This window comes from Oncorhynchus nerka, linkage group LG22, assembly GCF_034236695.1.
Source record: "Oncorhynchus nerka isolate Pitt River linkage group LG22, Oner_Uvic_2.0, whole genome shotgun sequence".
In the NCBI taxonomy this organism is placed as follows: domain Eukaryota; kingdom Metazoa; phylum Chordata; class Actinopteri; order Salmoniformes; family Salmonidae; genus Oncorhynchus; species Oncorhynchus nerka.
Genome location: NC_088417.1, coordinates 69,222,374 through 69,238,253, shown reverse-complemented (window position 1 = coordinate 69,238,253; position 15,880 = coordinate 69,222,374). Strand labels below are relative to the sequence as shown.

The window sequence follows — 15,880 nt, the reverse complement described above, 5'->3', positions numbered from 1 at the left end:
AGGTAAAAAAGGCATGTTTAAAATGCATCTTTTCCAGGACATTGAAGATGCATCTTTTCAAGATGTTGAAATCGGTTCATATTAGGTTCTGGATGAAAGTTGAAAATACTTATTTTAAGGGGCACTAGAGAGTGTGCTATGGAATAGACGTGTTTTGTTAGAGCTCTGCAAAATTGAAACATACATATTTATCTTAATCTCTCACGGCCTATGATTTCAAATCATTGTCTGACAATATGACTAAAGGAAATGCCACCAAAAAAGGGGGCGTTAAACAAGATAATTTGGACGAGACACAACGAACCGATGTCAACATCGCTGACACACGATGTACGCACACTCAAAAGGTTCTACAGCTGCAACATCGAGAGCATCCTGACCGGTTGCATCACTGCCTGGTACGGCAATTGCTCGGCCTCCAACCGCAAGGCACTTCAGAGGGTAGTGCGTATGGCCCAGTACATCACTGGGGCAAAGCTGCCTGCCATCCAGGACCTCTACATCAGGTGGTGTCAGAGGAAGGCCCTAAAAATTGCCAAAGACCCCAGCCACCCCATTCATATACTGTTCTCTCTACCACCCCATGGTAAGCAGTACCGGAGTGCCAAGTCTGGGACAAAAAGGCTTCTCAACAGTTTTTTACCCCCAAGCCATAAGACTCCTACCCGGACTATTTGTATTGTGTGCCTCCCCCCCAACCCCTCTTTTACGCTGCTGCTACTCTCTGTTTATCTTATATGCATAGTCACATTAACTGTACATTCATGTACATACTACCTCAATTGGCCCGACCAACCAGTGCTCCCGCACATTGGCTAACCGGGCTTTCTGCATTGCTAACCAGGTTATCCGCCACCCACCACCCCCTCTTTTTACGTTACTGCTACTCTCTGTTCATCATATATGCATAGCCACTTTAACGATACCTACATGTACATACTACCTCAATAAGCCTGACTAAACCGGTGTCTGTATATAGCCTTGCTACTCTTATTTTCAAATGTCTTTTTACTGTTGTTTTATTTCTTTACTTACCTACACACACACATACCTTTTTTTTTCTCGCACTATTGGTTAGAGCCTGTACGTAAGCATTTCACTGTAAGGTCTACACCTGTTGTATTCGGCGCACTTGACAAATAAACCTTGATTTGAGTTAGCTGAAGATACTTGCTCCCCACAGGACCCACCCCGATTGACCTACTAGCTGCTATAAACTCACAAAGCGGGAAGGTGGACACAAGGTTGGCTCATATCTCAAAGAGTCTTGGGACTTTGACTGAAACTGTGAAGGCAATCAAATAAAACAAAAACGTTTTTATTTAACTAGGCAAGTCCGTTAAGAACAAATTCTTAGTTGGGAATTCCTGTCACGGCTGGTTGATACAGCCTGGAATCAAACCAGGGTCTGTAGTGATGCCTCCAGCACTGAGATAGTGCCTTAGACCGCTGTGCCACTTGGGAGCACGAGGTCGGGCAAATGACACGTTTGACACCCCAAAAGAGGCTGAACTGTTCTTTTCATTCAAGCTCCCTGGCTGAGTATACAGAACTGCTGTGCCAAATATAGGTCAGGGATGGTTGAATTTCCTGCCGATATCTGTCTTATCCATCAGAAGATCAGAAATTGGAACTTATAATGATGGGTGAGATTGTATTGTTTTATATAGCATTGTTTAGCCACCCACCCACTAACGTGACAGTTAAGTGTTATTTAGTCTTTGTTTACATGAAGAAAATCTATAGATTTAGATTAGGTTTTATGTCTCGTCACCCTAAGCTATGTTAGTTCATCAAGGAGTGCTTCATTTGGGGAAGTCACTCAGTAATGGGATGGGGTCTGTGTTTTATGTTCACTTTTTTTTCACTTTTGGGTTTCATATAACGGCAAGAATTTGCTCTAAAATAAGTAATGCCACATAGTAACCGGGCACAGCCATGCCTCCTTGCCTGTCCAACATTTCCTCATCTCCCAGCCCTTCTAATGCGATTAGCCCCAATGCTCCTCGCTCTTTTCCCCTTGCCCCGCTACAGTTTCTCCCTGCAGGCAGTCACTGAGTCCGAGGTGCTAAAGGAGCTCCTTAAACTTGACCCCAAATTAACATCTGGGTCAGATGGTTTAGATCCTTTAAGGTTACAGCCCCTATCATTGCTGAGCCTATCTCTAACCTTTTTAACCTGTCTTTACTCTCTGGGGAGGTTCCCATTGCTTGGAAGGCAGCCACAGTGCATCCTTTATTTAAAGGGGGAGATCAAGCTGATTCTAACTGTTATAGGCCAATTTCTATTTTTTCCCTGTTAATCAAAAGTGTTAGAAAAACCAGCCAGTTGACTACTGAGAAGTTTTGTTGATGTCTCTAGTTTCCGGTCAGGTTATGGATGTGTCACTGCAATCTTAATGGTCCTAAATAATGTCACAATTTCCCTTGATTCTAAGCAATGTTGTGCTGCTATTTTTATTGACTTGACCAAAGCTTTTGATACGGTAGACCGTTCCATTCTTGTGGATCGGCTAACATGCTGACTACACCGCGCACATACATCTGCATTTTTATTTTGGCCCCCCACACCAGACACTTTTATTTATTTATTTTTATTTCACCTTTATTTAACCAGGTAAGCAAGTTGAGAACAAGTTCTCATTTACAATTGCGACCTGGCCAAGATAAAGCAAAGCAGTTCGACACATACAACGACACAGAGTTACACATGGAGTAAAACAAACATACAGTCAATAATACAGTAAAAAAAAAAAAAACAAGTCTATATACAATGTGAGCAAATTAGGTGAGAAGGGAGGTAAAGGCAAAAAAGGCCATGGTGGCAAAGTAAATACAATATAGCAAGTAAAACACTGGAATGGTAGTATTGCAATGGAAGAATGTGCAAAGTAGAAATAAAAATAATGGGGTGCAAAGGAGCAAAATAAATAAATAAATTAAATACAGTTAGGAAAGAGGTAGTTGTTTGGGCTAAATTATAGGTGGGCTATGTACAGGTGCAGTAATCTGTAAGATGCTCTGACAGTTGGTGTTTAAAGCTAGTGAGGGAGATAAGTGTTTCCAATTTAAGAGATTTTTGTAGTTCGTTCCAGTCATTGGCAGCAGAGAACTGGAAGGAGAGGCGGCCAAAGAAAGAATTGGTTTTGGGGGTGACTAGAGAGATATACCTGCTGGAGCGTGTGCTACAGGTGGGAGATGCTATGGTGACCAGCGAGCTGAGATAAGGGGGGACTTTACCTAGCAGGGTCTTGTAGATGACATGGAGCCAGTGGGTTTGGCGACGAGTATGAAGCGAGGGCCAGCCAACGAGAGCGTACAGGTCGCAATGGTGGGTAGTATATGGGGCTTTGGTGACAAAACGGATAGCACTGTGATAGACTGCATCCAATTTGTTGAGTACGACACGATCAGGACACGCAGGTTGAAATATCAAAACAAACTCTGAACCAATTATATTGATTTGGGGACCAGTCGATAAGCAACCATTTCTGGCAATTTAGCTAGCTAGCTTGCTGTTGCTAGCTAATTTGTCCTAGGATATTAACATTGGGTTGTTATTTTACCTGAAATGCACAAGGTCCTCTACTCTGACAATTCATCCACAGATAAAAGGGTTAAAGTTGTTTTCTAGTAATCTCTCCTCCTCCAGGCTTCTTCTTTGGACTTTATATGGTGGTTGGCAACCAACTAGATTAATTTTCTGATCCTTTGATTGGGTGGACAACATGTCAGTTCATGCTGCAAGAGCTCTGAACTTCAGGAGGACATCCTCCCACCTATCATAATTACTTTGAAAGTCTATGGAAGGGGGTGAGAACCATGACCCTCCTAGGTTTTGTATTGAAGTCAAAGTACCCAGAGGAAGACAGAAGCTACCTGTCCTCTGGCTACACCATGGTGCTACCCTACAGATTGCTGCTGATGCTACAGTAGACCTTCAATGCAAAAGTGTTTTAATGAATTATTTGGTGACGTAAATGTATTTATATATATTTTTTCTAAACAGGATAACTTTAATGGTTCACAATTTTATATTTTTCAGAAATTCAGTGAGAAGGATGGTCCTCTTCTAGCCTACCTGCACAGCCTACTCTCACTGTATCTGCAAGCTGTTGCATAGTGCTGGGGACAATAAAAGGCCACTAAAATGTGCAGTTTTGTCACACTACACAATGCCACAATGTCTCAAGTTGAAGTAGTGTGCGATTGGCATGCTGACTGCAGCAAGGTCCACTGGAGCTGTTGCCAGATAATTTTATGTTAATTTCTCTACCATAAGCCGTCTCCGTTGTTTTTGAGAGTTTGGCAGTACATCCAACAGGCCTAACAACTGCAGATCACATGTAAACATGCCAACCCAGGACATCCACATTCTGCGTCTTCACCTGTGGCTTCCTCACCAGCCACCCGAACAGCTGATAAAACTGTTTGTTTGCACAAATGGCAAATTTCTGCACAAACTGTCAGAAACCATCTCAGGGAAGCTCATCAGCGTGCTCGTCGTCCTTACCAGGGTCTTGACATGACTGCAGTTAGGCGCCAAAACCGACTTCAGTGGTCAAATGCTCACCTACGCTGGAGAAGTGTGCTCTTGAGGCCCATTGTCGTGCCATTCGTCCACCGCTATCACCTCATGTTTCAGTATAATGCACAGCCACATGTCGCAAAGATCTGTACACAATTCGTTCAAGCTGAAAATGTCCTAGTTCTTCCATGGCCTACATACTCACCAGACATGTCACCCATTGAGCATGTTTGGGATGCTCTGAATCGACGTGTACGTCAGCGTGTTCCAGTTCCCGCCAATATCCAGTAAACTTTGCATAGCCATTGAGCAGTGGGACAACATTCCACAGGCCACAATCAACAGCCTGATCAACTCTGCACGATGTGTCGCACTACATGAGGCAAATAAATGGTGGTCGCACCAGATACTGATTGGTTTTCTGATCCACGCCCCTATCTTTTCTTTAAGGTATCTGTGACCAACAGACGCATATCTGTATTCAAAGACGTGAAATCCATAGATTCATGGATTTATTTAAATTAACTGATTTCCTTATGAACTTTAACTCAGTCAAATCTTTGAAATTGTTGCATGTTGTGTTTTTATTTTTGTTCAGTGTAGAATATTCAGATGAAAATTTGTCGCCAATTGGATGGGAACCTAGCTACTGATACTTGTTTTTTCATGACTCTCTCTTGCCCCTCTGCAGGAGACATATGGTGAGCAATATGTTTGGAACATTGAATTGCAATAAAATCTGTCGAATCGCAATTGCTTATAGATTCGTAAGGATTCTAATACATATCGTATTGGCAATTAAAGTAATATCGTTTCGTAAGGTCCCTGGCAATTCTCAGTCCTATTACATACACATTTTCACTTTTTACCAGGAGTCGTTTTCAAATGTCAAATGATGCTGATAATATTTAGGAACAGTGTGAAAGAAGATTGGAAACCTAGAATATGTGCCCCTGCTTATTCATTTTAATCTCATTGTGCAGTTTTGTTCTGTAATCCTTAGATAAACGCAGGGAAGACAAGTGTCCTGGAACAGAAATGCTAACATTATATTCACATTGTAATGAATAATCCCCTTGGTTATCACATTCTGGAATGGTCACCTTATGTAAGCCGGGGTAAGCTAATTTACCATTTACATGGGTCACCAGACACACTATTTTCTTTCTCTGTGAGAGATCACTGTTGGGTCCTCGTTTACATACCAGTACTCCTACGACTTTTTCATACGCGTTCTAAAAGTTGTTCCATCCTGTTGTCACCTGAAAATCAGCAAAAATCTCTCCTCTCAAAAAATGTGATTCCTATCTTCTTCAATGTCTTGATATTTCATGAGGCATAATGCTTACAGGGCACTGCCTTGAGCAAACCATAACTCTCGCTACTATCAGCATAGTAATGACATTCTCGTGATGAGCCACTAACGTGAGTGTTATTTTTCCATCTAACTAATACAAGTTAAGACGTTAGTTTGAAAGAGATTCTGTTCAAGAATGAAGGAGGACTCTTGACTTCTAAATGTCAAAACAAATGTTGATGTTGTGCAAGCTCTTCATGCCTCATGTCCTGCCATGTGCTCTTGTCTCTGTTTGTTTTTCAATTTGAGACAGTATGGACAAAGCGGAGCAGTTTGTCAACATCGACCTAAACGACGACAACATCTGCGGTGTCTGCAAGCTGGAGACCGACACGGGGACCATGTCCTTCTGCCATGTCTGCTTTGAGCTCAGCATCGAAGGTGAGAGAGGCGCCAGTCCCCAGGGCTTGTTGAGCAAGTGGGAATGAAGAGCAAACAAAGTGGTCAATATACAGTGGGGTCTGAAATTGACACCCTTGATAATGATGAGCAATATTGACTGTATAAAATAAGTCATTAAAATACTGAGCTAAATTGTATGTGCAAATGGGGTAATTATTTTATACTATTACAATAGTTTTAGTTTAACAAGTAATTTATTTATTTTTCTCAAAGGTACTGGTCAAAATTGACACCCCTAAATATTCTTATAAATAAAGTAGTCAAAAGTTAAGTATTTGGACCCATATTCCTAGCACGCAATGCCTACATGAATCATGAATAAGGATGAGAAATAGTTTTGACTTGAAACTTGAAATATTTTTTTTTTTTTTTTTTTTTTGGCTACTTCTGCATTCTTGCAGGGCAGTACTTCAACCACTAGAAACTGTGTGTAGGCCTATGCGTGGTCTCAAGTTTCCAGGAGGATAACCACATTCTCAACTTCAGTTTTTATATATGCAAACTTTTGCGTCAACTGTCGCACGCATGTTATGAGGCATATTTTGTACGTACGTAGCATTTATAAATGAGGCCCCGGGCGTTTACATTTGAAAACAGAGGTCTTTGGCCACGCACACCAGTGCATGCATTTCCTGCATAAGCAGGAGAGACCCCATACCTTCTGTAAAATATGGTTGTGGATCTTTGATGTTATGTGGCTATTTTGCTTCCACTGGTTGTTAAAGTCAACAGCATCATAAACTTTACCAAGTACCGAGACATTTTTGCCAAAAACTTGGTTGGCTCTACCAGGAGGCTGAAACTTGGTAACAAGTGGATCTTCCGGCAAGACGATAACCCCAAGCACACATCAAAATCCAGGTTTTTAAAATTTGATTGACCACAAAATCAACATTTTGCAATGGCCGTCTGTCTCCCGACTCAAATCCCGTTTAAAAACCTGTGGAATGAATTGAAAGGGCAGTCCATAAGCGCACACTAAGGATATCAAGGATCTGAAAAGATTTTGTATGGAGGAATGGTCTAATATCCTTCCCAAAAAGCTCAGTGCTGTTATCCTCGCAGGGTGAGGTATTGTTTATAATCATTTTGACCCTCTGTTTTTGAGAGAGAAAAAGTATTGTTAAACAAAATCTTACTCTGAGCAATAATTTCCCAATTTTGTTGCGCATTCAATATACACTATATATAATCAAGTCTGTGGACACCCTTTCAAATTGGTGGAGTTGGCTATTTCAGCTACACCCGTTGCTGACTGGTGTATAAAATCGAGTGCACCGTCATGCAATCTCCATAGACAAACATTGGCATTAGAATCGCCTTTCTGAAGAGCTCCGTGACTTTCAACATGGCACCATCATAGGATTTGGAGGATGCCAGGGGAAGACTACCTGCCCCAATGCGTAGTGCCAACTGTAAAGTTTGGTGGATGAGGAATAACGTTCTGGGGCTGTTTTTCATAATTCTAGTGAGGGGGAATCTTAACGGAACAGCAAACTTTGTGGTAACAGTTTGGGGAAGGCCCTTTCCTGTTTCAGCATGACAATTTCCACTGTCCACAAAGCGAGGTCCATACAGAAATGGTTTATCGAGATGACCTCAATCCCATTGAACACCTTTGGGATGAATTTGAACACCGACTGCGAGCCAGGCTTAATCGCCCAACATCAGTGCTCGACCTCACTAATGCTCTTGTTGTTGAATGGAAGCAAGTGCCCGCAGCAATGTCCCAATTAGAGGTCAGCAGATTATGATTTTTCAATGCCGATACTGATTATTGGAGGACCAAAAAAAGCCGATACCAATTAATCGGCTGTTTAAAAATAAATGTATTTTAAAAAATATATATATTTTAAATATATTTGTAATAATGACAATTACAACAATACTGAATGGACAATGAACACTTATTTTAACTTAATATAATACAGAAATAAAATCAATTTAGTCTCATAATGAACATGCTCAATTTGGTCTAAATAATGCAAGAACACAGTGTTGGAGAACAAAGTAAAAGTGCAATATGTGCCATGTAAAAAAGCTCATGTTTAAGTTTCTTGCTCAGACCATGAGAACATATGAAAGCTGGTGGTTCAATATTCCGAGTTCTTCAATATTCCCAGTTAAGAAGTTTTAGGTTGTAGTTATTATTGTAATTATGACACGACTATTTCTCTCTATACCATTTGTATTTCATAGACCTTTGACTATTGGATGTTCTAATAGGCACTTTAGTATTGCCAGCCTAATCTCAGGAGTTGATAGGCTTGAAGTCATAAACAGCGCTGTGACGTAAGAATGGCTAAGAGCTGCTGGCAAATGCAGTAAAGTGCTTACGAGCCTGCTGCCGCCTACCACCGCTCAGTCAGACTATATCAAATCATAGAATTAATTATAATACACACAGAAATACGAGTCGTTAGTTTCTGGATTTGACCACATTAATAACCATCATTTAGAAAACAAAACGTTTATTCTTTCAGTGAAATACGGAACCGTTCCTTAAGTCTAAATATTGCTGTTACATTGCACAACCTTCAATGTTATGATATAATTATGTAAAATTCTGGCAAATTAGTTCGCAACGAGCCAGGCTGCCCAAACTTTTGCAAATTCCCTGACTCTGCGTGCAATGAACACGAGAAGGGACACAATTTCCCTAGTTAATGTTGCCTGCTAACATGAATTTCTTTTAACTAAATATGCAGGTATAAAAATATACTTCTGTGTATTGATTTTAAGAAGGGCATGGATGTTTATGGATAGGTACATTCGTACAAAGATTGTGCTTTTTTCGCAAATGCACTTTTGTTAAATCATCTGCCGTTTGGTGAAATTAGCTGTGATTCGATGATAAATTAACAGGCACGCATTGATTATATGCAACGCAGGACAAGCTAGTTAACCTAGTAATATCATCAACCATGTGTAGTTAACTAGTGATTATGTGAAGATTGATTGTTTTTTTATAAGATAAGTTTAATGCTAGCTAGCAACGTACCTTGGCTTCTTGCTGCACTTGCGTAACAGGTGATCAGCCTGCCACGCAGTTTGTAGAGGCGTCCAAAAATGCTGATTACCGATTGTTGTGTGAACTTGAAATCGGCCCTAATTAATCGGCCATGCCGATATAGCAGAAAAGGGGAGACCAACTCGATATTAATGCCTATGATTTTAGAATGAGTTGTTCGATGAGCTGGTGTCCATGTACTCTTGGTCATATAGTGTAGCTCAGTATGTGTATTTTATGTAGTATTTTTTTTTGCTCATCTTGATTAAGTGAGACAATAATTTTGGACCTGACTGACTGACTGTATGTGCTTTGCATGCATTGAGCCTTTATCGAATCCCGGAACGGTGGGAATATATCCTGACTGAGAAAAGGGAATATATCCTGTTTGTTCCAGGTGGAGTTTTTATTGATTATTGTACTGCAGTAGAGTCCCAGAAAGAGCATGATTGTGGAGTTGAGCATCATGTGCAGATACCCCAGTCTGTCACAAAGTGTTACCATTGTTGCTCCACTGTGTGTCTGTATGTAGATAAGCCTGTATAGGCTATTGTTGCAGAGATTTTGATACAGCCTGTGCAGCCTCTGGCCATTTAGCAGTAGTTAGGAGGCAGCCAGGGATGGCACATGGGTGTGGGGTGGGGGTGAGGGCAGCAGTAATAATAGTGATATATGGGAGGGATCTGTGACTAGGCCCTGCTTTCTGTTGAATTTCTCCCTGGCCACGCTAGGCTAGATGCCCACTGATCTTCTAGGTTAATTTCCCATCTAGGCTAATGCCCACGGCTCATCTGATTCTGCTTGACTTCATTAAGGTAGAGCGGGAGGGAACTGCTCTCTGTCCAAGTTGCTCAGAGTAGAGGAGGCCATGCGTAAGTACAGGGTGTTTCTCAATATGCATACTAGCATGTTCCACACTCATGCTCAGAGAACACCCTCTGAGGAAGTTCTGTTTAGTACGTTCTTGTTAGGACGAGAGTGTGGAGAACGCATAAAACATTACATTTGAGAAGCAGTTAACTTTTGGGTCCTCCTGCCGTTCATATAACTTTACCAGCCAAAATATTTTTTCCCCTGTTTAGAATTACACCAACAAAACACAAAAAACAGATGAGCACGCTTTGTAATGTTTATAAAATAATTATATTACTAGTAAGAAGTAATGTGGTATATTTTAATTTTAAAATGTTTTAACTTTTAACCAAAATAACACAGATGAGTCAAACATTTTCACTTGCCCCTTTTAAGGGTGGGAGGTTGTGGTAGCGTGACTAGTCATGTTTGTGCCTGTGAGATTGAGTCTGACTTGTAGAAGTGTGGTCTTCTCTTCCATAGCAGTTGAAACTCAAACATAGAAAAACAACCTAGCTTGTGAACAAATTAATGTAAATAGCCAAGAAACACAAGGACAGTAGACTTTCAGTAGACTTTCGTTTCAAGTAAATTAGACTAACTTTTATGCCTGTGCGCAGCGCTTATGAATATGAATCTTTCACTCAGCTCTTCATGTGCGCACAGTCCCCAAGCAGTGTTTCAGCGCAAGGTGGAATAGGCTATATAGGATTTGTAGTTCTTTGACTTTGTGCGATTTAATTGACCAGCTATGAAACAAAACGACAGAAATACTTGAAACCAGCTACTTTAGTATTTACTATAAATGTGATCATACTTTACTATTTTTATTCACATATGCGAGTGAAATGCTCACACTGTGGAGCCCTGACCACCTGCCAATGTGGCTAGTGAAATGGACATCTTACCTGCCAATGCCTTAATCTACCCGCAGGTGTCGGGTGTGAATTTTAGGCCCTGGTTGGTAGTGATGTTAATCGGTTAGCTGCCAAAAATGCATTAAAAAATGCAAAAATGGTCATCCTTGTTGGTCTATTGGGAAATCAATTGGCACGTGTGTATTTTTGTTGTCGTCGTGCATCTTATTTATCACGTGCACAACATACAGAGTCAAGTTTGAGGAGTGGAATAGCCTACCACCTGTCAGGCAGCTCGAGAACTCCTCAAAAAGCCTGTAGGCTACTGGAGTAAAACCTGCTGAATGAATGATTTAAAAAAAAAAAAAAAAAAAAAAAAAAAGCGTAAAATTGGCAACCCATCCCTTATGGGATTAATTGACAAATAAACAAACATTGCAATAATTCACTATGGTTTTAAAATCCAGTCGTTGCGCAACAATGCAATCGCGTGTTAACTTTGGCTATTTTATTTCTCAATCTCAATTCGTCATTAAAGCACGCATACCATTCATCTTTCGGGTACATAGTCTATATACAGTTCATTCGGAAAGTATTCAGACACCTTGACATTTGACAAAATTGTTTTTCCTCGATCTACATAGAATACCCCTTAATGAGGAAGCAAAAACAGTTTTTTAGAAATTGTTGCACATTTATGAAAAATAACTAATTCACATAACTATTCAGACCCTTTGCTATGAGACTTGAAATTGAGCTCTGGTGCATCCTGTTTCCATTGATCATCCTTGATGTTTCTACAACTTGTTTGGAGTCTACCTGTTGTAAATTCAATTGATTGGACATGATTGTGAAAGGCACACACCTGTCTATATAAGGTCCCACAGTTGACAGTGCATGTCAGAGCAAAAACCAAGCCATGAGGTTGAAGGAATTGTTTGTGGAGTTCCGAGACAGGATTGTGTCGAGGCACAGATCTGAGGAAGGGTACCAAAACATTTCTGCAGCATTGAAGGTCTCCAAGAACACAGTGGCCTCCATCGTTCTTAAATGGAAGAAGTTTGGAACCACCAAGACTCTTACTAGAGCTGGTCAAACTGAGCAATCGGGGGAGAAGGGCCTTGGCCAGGGAGGTGGCCAAGAACCCAATTGTTACTGACAGAGCTCCAGAGTTGCTTTGTGAAGATGGGAGAACCTTCCAGGATGACAATCATCTCTGCAGCAGTCCACCAGTCAGGCCTTTATAGTAGGGTGGCTAGATGGAAGCCACTCCTCAGTAAAAGGCACATGACAGCCCGCTTGGGGTTTGCCAAATGTAACCTAAAGGGCTCTCAAACCATGAGAAACAAGATTCTCTGGACTGATGAAACCAAGATTGAACTTCTTGGCCTGAATGGCATCTTGAGGAAACGTGGCACCATCCCTACGGTGAAGTATAATTGTGGCAGATTCATGCTGTGGGGATGTTTTTCAGCGGCAGGTACTTGTAGACTAGTCAGGATCAAGGGAAAGATGACTGGAGCGAAGCACAGAGAGCCTTGATGATAACCTGTTCCAGAGCGCTTAGGACCTCAGACTGGGTCGAAGGTTCCGCTTCCAACAGGACAACGATCCGAAGCACACTACCAAGACAACACAGGAGTGGCTTCGGGACAAGTCTCAATGTCCTTGAGTGGCCCAGACAGAGCCCGGACTTGAACTTGAGACTTGAAAATAGCTGTGCAGCGAAGCTCCCCATCCAACCTGCCCGAGGTTGAGAGGATCTGTACAAAATGTCAAAGTCGAGGGGTCTGAATACTTTCCAAATGCACTGTATAGCCTGCCTACCGTTGACTATCAACACGTCACCCACCACTTTGCAATGTGCGCTTGATGCAGTATAATGATGCAGTATAATTGTTTGAAACCTGGATGTTTTACTGAACTTCAAATAATTCAATAATTCAAAATTAGCCTTGTGGAAATCAATCCATAGAAAACCAATTATTTTATAAAGAATTCCTCATGCCATTAACAAGCATTTCTCTCTTGTTCTATTGCTTTTCATATCAACATTCTTTCGTTGTCCAGAAGCCAAAGACACAATCTTAGTCATATTAGCAACCCATCATAGTTGTTGCGATTAGATTCCCCCTCTTTCGAAGTTTCTAACTGAGATTTTCATCTGTCACACATGGAACTGCTCGCATTAGGTGCTCTGTTTACAACACATTGAAAATTACATTTTATTAGCTGCTTCATTACAGGAGTTGCATCTTCAATAATAGGCTATATAGCCTTTTGACTAAGACGATCAGCTTGCTATTGTTGCATGTTTCCATTAAGCTCTTAATGACACATTTCTGGTCTGTGTGTGTGTGTGCATAATATCAGAGCGTAAGAGGCGAAGCGAGAGGTTTCACTCAACAAAATCTGTACAAAATAAGCCCAATGTGTTTCTATTTTATTTTGGGACTAAGCTTGTTGCCTGCCTTCCCGCATTGTTAGGTCGGAAACATATAATGACGAGACGCTTCCACAGATCTCTGATAGTATTTTCTGTTGGTCACGTCAACCGTTTGTTGACCGGTTAATAAGGGTCAGTTAGTCGGCAGCAAAATTGACCAATTTGCATCCCTGCTAGTTAACTTATTTTGGATGGTAGCGTCCCACTTGGCCAACATCCGGGTGAAATTGCGGAGCGTGAAATTCAAACTACAGTATTATAAATATTTAACTTTCATAAAATCATAAGTGTAATACATCAAAATAAAGCTTAACTTCTTGTTAATCCGCGGTGTCAGATTTCAAAAAGGCTTTACGGCGAAAGCACACCATGCGATCATCTGAGGACAGCGCCCCGCAATACAAAAACATGAAAAACATATTTCAACCAGACAGGTGCGACACGAATCAGAAATAGCGATATAAAAAATGCCTTACCTCTGATCTTCTTCTGTTGGCATTCCAAAAGGTCCCAGTTACATCACAAATGGTCCTTTTGTTCGATAATATCCTTTATATCCATAAAACTTAGCTGGCGCGCTCCAGTCAATAATCCACCCAGTTTCCCTCCCTCCATCAAAATGCATACAAAATGAATCCCAAATGTTACTAAAACTTTTCCAAATAAGTCTAACAACATTTATAATCAAACCTGATGTACCCTAATACGTTAATAAAATATAAAATTTAAGACGGAGAATCGTTATTGTCTTTACCGGAGAAAAATACCAAAGAACGCGCTCTCATCCACGCGCTTGGAAACACTACAGCTATTTTTTGGGGTGGTTTGTCTGCGCGGTTTCGCCTGCCATATCAGTTCTGTTATACTCACAGACATAATATTTACAGTTTTGTAAACTTTAGAGTGTTTTCTATCAAAATCTACCAATTATATGCATGTCTTAGCTTCTGGGCCTGAGTAACAGGATATTTACTTTGGGCACGCTTTTCACCCGGACGTCAAAATACTGCCCCCTACTCAAGAGAGGTTAAACAGTCAAAAATGACCTAAAACTAATGTTATGCAAGGTAGATGTCAATTCTACTTAGGTAGCTAGCTACAAATTCTTTGTGGCTAGCCAGTTAGCCCTATTGACTTACATTGGACTTACCATTCACTAAACCTTCTTCCAGCCAGGACAATGGCAATAAAGACAAAACAAGATTATACATAAAGCAAACGTTTTACTTCATAATTATCAGCTAGATATATATGTGGATCGAGCTGACAAGATAGTTTAACAGGTGAATACTAATGTTATGCAAGGTTAGATGTAAATTCTTTGTGGGTAGCTAGCTAAGTAACAGGAACGTTAGAAGCTAGCCAGTTTGCTCTACTATGTGCTTATGATTTACGTACACTACAGTCGGTATTGTAGGCAGGTAAACATGCCACCATTAACACAGTATGTATTTATTAACGTATCAAGATAAAATATTGTAGTCAGGCAACACATGAGATGTGAATGCGCAACATTTAATTTCGAAATCAGTTTATTTTCTCACGCTTCAGCTCAAATAATCAGCAGAATTAATTTCAAGAAAATTTGTATTGCTTTTACGTGGTTGCGTCATATTCCTGTGACTACTTTCCGTTGAAGCTTGCATCTATGCATGCTTCAAAATATGTACAAATGGAGTACACATCCGAGAAGTGCCCTCTGTGCTCCGTTTCTCATACTTTGATTTGGACTCATAATCCAACCCTCCCATGCTCCAGTTTGCGTGCTTGCAGCACGGTAGTATGCATTTTGAGTAACACCCAGAGTGTCTCGCTCGGACTGTACCTCATGGGTGAATTAGCGCTGTTGAATATTCATCAACGCGACACCACATTCTCATCTACTAGGATACATTTGATAGTTCAAGACAGATGATATCTAGGCCTACATGCTTGCACTGTTGTTGGAGGGTAGGTCTATAGGGCTGTTTGTGCGTGTCTAACCACTTTCAACTCCACACCCACAGCTTCCCCCTAACGTAGCACGAAGGATCGATGTTCAGGCTTGTCTGTTTTTAGCTGCTGATACGCACACTCCTTACATGTAGCTAGAGTCAGACAACACACTGCACCGACATACAGCACTAACAAGCTCTAGTCCACACACACACACACACACACACACACTAGCTAGCAAGAATATCAACTAAAAAAGAGGCTGACGTTGACAGAGACACTTTCTTTTGTGGTCATTGATTTATTGACTGTGGAAACCACGCAGACAACAGGGGAGGTCGAGTAGGAGCAGTAGCAGTCTGTTGTTTTGAATAGGTTGGAATAGGGAACTGTGCAGCCTGTCTGGCCCCTTCAGTGTGAAGAAAGGATATGAAGATCAAGCTCTGTTCTGTCATGTCTGAGTGTGCTTGCTTATGTTTGGTCTTAGAGGTCTA

The 15,880-nt window shown here is 40.9% G+C and overlaps 1 protein-coding gene across 1 annotated transcript in view; it reads left to right on the top strand.

Annotated features, from left to right (window-relative positions):
* The window catches only part of LOC115105554 (protein EURL homolog), a 33,317-nt gene that overhangs the window by 1,113 nt on the left and 16,324 nt on the right, over positions 1-15,880 (top strand). Inside the window, exon 2 of the mRNA XM_029627730.2 lies at positions 6,138-6,265. Coding sequence (XP_029483590.2) covers positions 6,139-6,265 — 127 coding nt within the window. The 5' untranslated portion in view covers position 6,138. The remainder of the gene's footprint in view (positions 1-6,137; positions 6,266-15,880) is intronic.